We start from the raw sequence: 5,740 nt of genomic DNA on the forward strand, positions 1-5,740 counted from the left end.
TCGTATGAAAGTTCAAGAGATAAATATAATATAAATGCTGTTCAGTTTCTCTCACACACTGATTGTTTCGTGTCTTAGGACATCAGTGTATCATCACAAGCCGCAGGGTTTAATTTGGATTTGTCTGTGCATGTTTTATTTCTCTCTCAAAGATTGTGTGCCCATTGTCTTGCATTTTATAAGCAACAGACTGCAATGATTTGAGTTAAAAATCTTTATTTATGTTCTACTGAAGAAAAAGTCACCTACAAAGTCACCTCGGATGCCCTGGGGGTAAGCAGATAATTTTTTATCTAATTTTAAATAGTTTTGGTTTCAATAAACAATAACAACATTATAGTATATGTTATAAATATATTATAGAATTTTACTGTACGTTAGAAAACTCTGCATACATAGCAGTACATAGGACACAGGCTTTTGGGATAGTAGGCCTAAATAAACCTCAAGAGCAGATAAAATACTCCAAGCTAATTTGGCTGCAACAGATGGCACAGCTTCTTTTGAACTGCTTTGCAAGCGTGTACATTCACATTGACATATCCAGGGAGGCAGCAGTCAGCTGTGCTTTATTACTGGGACTGAAAAACATCTACTCAACATGAGAGAACAATATACATCTGTTCCAGGGCCAGAAGACTGACTGCTTTACTACTCATTTGCCCATGCAGATCTATGGGAAACCATTCAGCCTGATTCCACTGAAATTTACCTACGGGTTCATCTTTATTTCCCTGAAAGTCAATCTTGCAATCTTTATTATCATTCACAGCCAAACGCAGTCAAATGGTGCTTTTGTTTCCTTGTTTTAAATAAAGTACTTTTATCAACGGATATTTGCATGTTTTATGCGCCACCAGTTGCGTGCAGAAATTGATACAGCAGGAAACTTACATCATGAGGCATGAGGCTTTTGAAGACCACCAGCTCTGTTTTAAGACGTTCCATCTTCTCATTCAGTTCTCCCTGCACAGCTTCAGATGACTGAACAGTCTGTAAAGAGAGCTTTTAGTACGATTTGCTTATGAGGGGTGAAAATAAAACCACTAGGTTGAAAAGCCTTTTTTTAGCTGAATTCATTTACTTAATTATTTTAATGAAATGTTTTGACTGGACTTAATGTCAAGTTTCCGTGCTATAAAACTACAGTAATCAAGCAAATCTTTGGTTGTTTTTTCAGCATTATTTACTTGGTCTCAGAATATACTTTTACAGTGTGGGTGGGGGAATTTTCTTCTTTGCACTAGCATTAACTACAGCTAGCCATGCATCACTGCATCTGTATAGATGTCAAACATCAACACAGTCACAATATATTAGGTCTGAAATCTCACCTCCTGTAAGGTCTCCACCAATGACTCCATCTGCTGACGCTTAGACACCTCCTCCTCCCATCTGGAACACAAAAACATCACTGATTGTACTTGAAGTGAGTCATTGTGTCATGATCTGGAGTCAGTTCAATTATGAGTCAAATGATTCGCTCAAAAGAGGGTGAAAGTTGTTAAAAGTTATTAAATTTACCAGTCAGAGTATACCAGTTTAACCTGAGTATTAATATAACTGCATAAAAATATGTACATCAAACTTTATACATACAAGTATCAAAGATACAGCGTGTTCATTTACATCTGCTGTACTCAAAAGAGACTAGAGAAAAAACTTCAGTATCCATTCACACTGACCATTGGGAATCTTCCTGAGACCTGTAAAGCTCCCTGTGGATACTAACAAGCTCTCTCAAAATCACTATGGACACTTTAGTGCATTGCAGAATATGCAAATAAAAACTTCGCATTCAGAAGATGCAGATCTCACGGTTAAGAGAAGACTGTTCCGTAGCCTAGGACTGGCCTCTGCAAGCACATGGTCACATCACAGTCTAGATACGACAGAGTAATACTGTCTGAGGATTTCAAGCATCTGGCTGTAAATTCACATTTATAAAGACCATTTAAAGGAGTTAAAAACAAACAACAGAACTTTAAGTTCAAATCTATAACACACTGGCAACCAACTGAGACACTAAAATCAGAGTAGTGTGTTCTTGTTTACAGACCCCACTTAAAAACTATTGGAAGCATGTACAGGTAAAACAATATGGGAGCCAAGATACAGCCTTGAGAAACACCACAGCTGAGAGGAGATTCAGAAACAGGGCGGCCAATGCCTACTGAAAAATTTTGCTAAGATAACATCTGAACCAGCTAAGGGCACTTTCTTGGATGCCCACACACCTTTCAAGATTTGATAAAAGAATGCCACGATCAATCACCTGATTAATAATAAATAAAATAAAAAAGTAAAGATAAACATTAGATATAGTATAAGATATAAGATATTTTACTGTATAATACATGATGCATTCATCCTTCAGAGGGTTAATAACCACCAGCTTATGCAGTTTATGTTAACATGCTTCGGGATTCCCCGTGTCTGATTCTGTAGGACAGTTACGCAGTGATATTCATCAGATGGATTATAGGATGACGGGTCCTCTTGTTTTATAAGCTTCTTATATCCTTTCATTTCTTGCATGCTCCAGGGATTAGAGACTCCATTTGTTTTTGTACTTACATTGTCTGACAGTCTGTCTGCATCCAGACATCAAGACACCTGCCAAGAGGGGGCAAGTGCTGACTCAACAAGACAAGCTCCAAAAGGGATCATCTGTTCAGTACAAAAAAGTTGCACTTGTTATGTTAAGATGACCTGTTAGCCAGGCATGAAAAGCATGTGAAGGCTGTGGATCTTCAGTGAAAACAAGAGGAGCAGAGAAAGTTCTCTGGGAATAAGAGTGAAAGTGTCACAATATTTTGCCATATTACTGATATTTCAATCAAAGAAATGCAGCAGTGCTCAGTGTAAGGAATTTCTTCACTAGGATTTAATTTTCTTAAATCTTAATTGGTTGCCAGCATATATAGGCTATTATATATACCCTTATGTATTATACAATAAGCTTCTGGAAAAATGTTTTTGAGGCTACACACTGAGGGCGAGTAAATGACGACAAAATTTCAGATGGCAAAATGACTAGGTTTTAGGTGAACCATGCCTTTAAGAAAGACCACAGGTCGATAAGAGCTGAAAATCCAGATAAAGGGTAGATACACACATGTGTGGAGACATATCATGGACCCGGGCGATCAGCCAGTGCAGGGACAGCGGGGATCTCTCTGAAAGTCAGTGGGATCTAGTGGAGCTGACTAGACAACAGCCCAAGGTCATGAGAATCAGACTCCTCTCATTTCCTCTACTGCAGCACAGACTGCACACGAGAGCTTTCATTTCATTCAAAAGATACTGAACACAATCCAAACGGAAACTCTCCCCAAAATAAGGCAGTATAGACAATGGCATATAGGAAACATAGAAGAATATAGCATACCGAAAGCTTTTGAATGCTCACCTGGTCAAAAATTAGGGATTAGACTTCTTTTTTTTTAAACGAACCGCTATTTAGGAACAGAAAGACGAGACACACCACAAAATGAAGAGCGGCTTGCTTTGTTCTTCACCATAAGCCATCACAGTACACACTGCTGTGACTTCCTCTATTGTATGAGACCAGGTCGGTCGATATTAATACACATTGTTGAGTTTATGGGAGAGTTCAAATGACTTCTGCCAATGTTTCAAAGAGCTATTATAGGTAAAGAAAGAAGCAAATCTGTTTTTAGGTCAGACGTTCTGTGAGTACCATTGTCATCTTAAAACGCTTTAAAAGTGTACATGTGAATAGGGCAGAGAATGATAACGCGAGGTGATTGTGAGGGGATTATCATAGCACCTGTGAAGACCTTAAAAGCATTACGTAGAGACACACCCATTGTCTCATTTGTCCACCACATCTGAAATATATCAGTGCAAAGAGACAATATTCCATCTAGTTTTTGACTTCTTAAAAGACATAAGACATAAAAAACCCTCACCAAACACAAGCTTTTATATATATATATATATATACACACGAGTGCTAAACAATATAAAACGCATGCTTTTTCTCAGGAGTTGGGGGAGGGAAGTAACCTAAGACAGAGGACGACATGACTTATGACCCACTATTGCCCTCTTAACATATTTTGCAGACAGAGATAGTATAAAAAGCTAGAGAAGGCTATACAGGCCATAACGTAGTCATCAACTGGTATGTTAGGTATGCAAATTACCTCTTCTTAAAAAGTCTGAACTAATCTCAAAGTGGCATTAATAAGCCACACCAACCATTCCGCACCCCATTTTACGAATTTCATGATGTTAAAAACTGATTAGCCTAATTATGAAAATGAGAATGAGCAAACACGGTTTGAAATATCTTGGGCAAAAAAGTTTTTTTTTGGTAGCTGATCTGACTACTAAGATGTCTTGAAACTCTCCGGCATAGTTTTCTCAGGGTGTGATTTTGTAATCCAATAAGCTCTCAGCTATTTCAAGAAAAAAAAAAAAAGTAAAAAGTGGCTTGGTGTAGACTGATGTTTCTGGTAATCATGAGTTCAGTGGTATGTTAGGCATGTAAATGATTACCTTGGTTTTCTATATATATGTCAGTTCTTTAACCACTGTTGTCAAGGAATATGCCACATTCTGTTCCTGCACAGACATTTGCTTAAGACAACGATCACTAAACTCTGCTTTGATTTATTATGATAAATTTTTGGTATAAGTGTTCAAGTGATTGATTGAAGTGTTCAAGAACATTTCACTGCATGTCGTACCATGTATGTATGTGTATGTGACAAATAAAATTTGAATTTGAATTTGATCAAAGTGGTTTATCAGCCACTTTACAACAATAGACCGCAGTGGAACTGCCACCAGTCAATAAATCCATAAAACGACTCACAAAGTCAAAATGAGATAAGTAAAATTACAATAATAGTATTATACAATTTGATGCTAAAACAAATTTAAAGTACTTGAATATAATCTGGTTTTCATAAAAACTATCCAGTACTGAGTTACAAAGTAAATTTGGAAACAATCCTGTGTTTTTATTTGAACCTAAATGAATGCCTCATATCAGGTCTGTTAACTAAATAAAACTAATGCACCTTACACCCTAAAACCCTACTACATCTGTAAATAACAAATACCGCTGGAAATATACAATTTGTGGCCTAACACATAACAAACGTCGTCAGGCTGTACACAATATTTCACTGAATCTCAGCTGTTTGTGATGTCCTTCTGTCCTAAACCCTCTGAAACAAGAGGTAAATAGAGAAAAAATATATATTTTGAGAAAAAAAGGGTACGTAACATTTAATTGGTGGTGTTTACTTAGAGGTGGGCAACCATCTATCACCTATGGAAGGACCCAACAAAACACATCATGTTTGACGCTTTTGTAAAGTCCACATACAAGCCAAACAATATGCACTTTCCAGGAAACTGTTAATCCTTGTTTAGCTGAAAACTCAAAAGGTTTTACTCAGTTATAAACATTTCTAAGAGAAAGAGAGCTACATGAAAATCCAGACAATATGTGCACAGTTGACCTACATATTGATCCACCTCCAGACAGTCCCATGGGTCTTCAGGAGTGCACATCTGTGTCTGCACCCGGACACCAGGAGACGAGCGAGCCATGTTTCAGATCGATACTCTCAACAATCACACACACATGAACACACAGATCTAAACCCCTCCCTTCAGTGCCAAAAAGGCTCTATTTAGAGATTTTCTTACAGTGTTTTTCAATATTACATTTAAATATAAAATATTTTATAATATAAAT

General features: G+C 37.2%; 1 protein-coding gene across 1 annotated transcript in view; it reads right to left on the reverse strand.

The window, feature by feature from the left end:
* Positions 1-5,740, reverse strand: part of LOC122332228 (intermediate filament family orphan 2-like) — a 20,057-nt gene that overhangs the window by 10,160 nt on the left and 4,157 nt on the right. The window contains exon 2 of the mRNA XM_043229522.1: positions 1,335-1,395. Coding sequence (XP_043085457.1) covers positions 1,335-1,395 — 61 coding nt within the window. The remainder of the gene's footprint in view (positions 1-1,334; positions 1,396-5,740) is intronic.

The sequence above is a fragment of the Puntigrus tetrazona genome, unplaced genomic scaffold (genome assembly GCF_018831695.1).
Source record: "Puntigrus tetrazona isolate hp1 unplaced genomic scaffold, ASM1883169v1 S000000007, whole genome shotgun sequence".
Taxonomy (NCBI): Eukaryota; Metazoa; Chordata; class Actinopteri; order Cypriniformes; family Cyprinidae; genus Puntigrus; species Puntigrus tetrazona.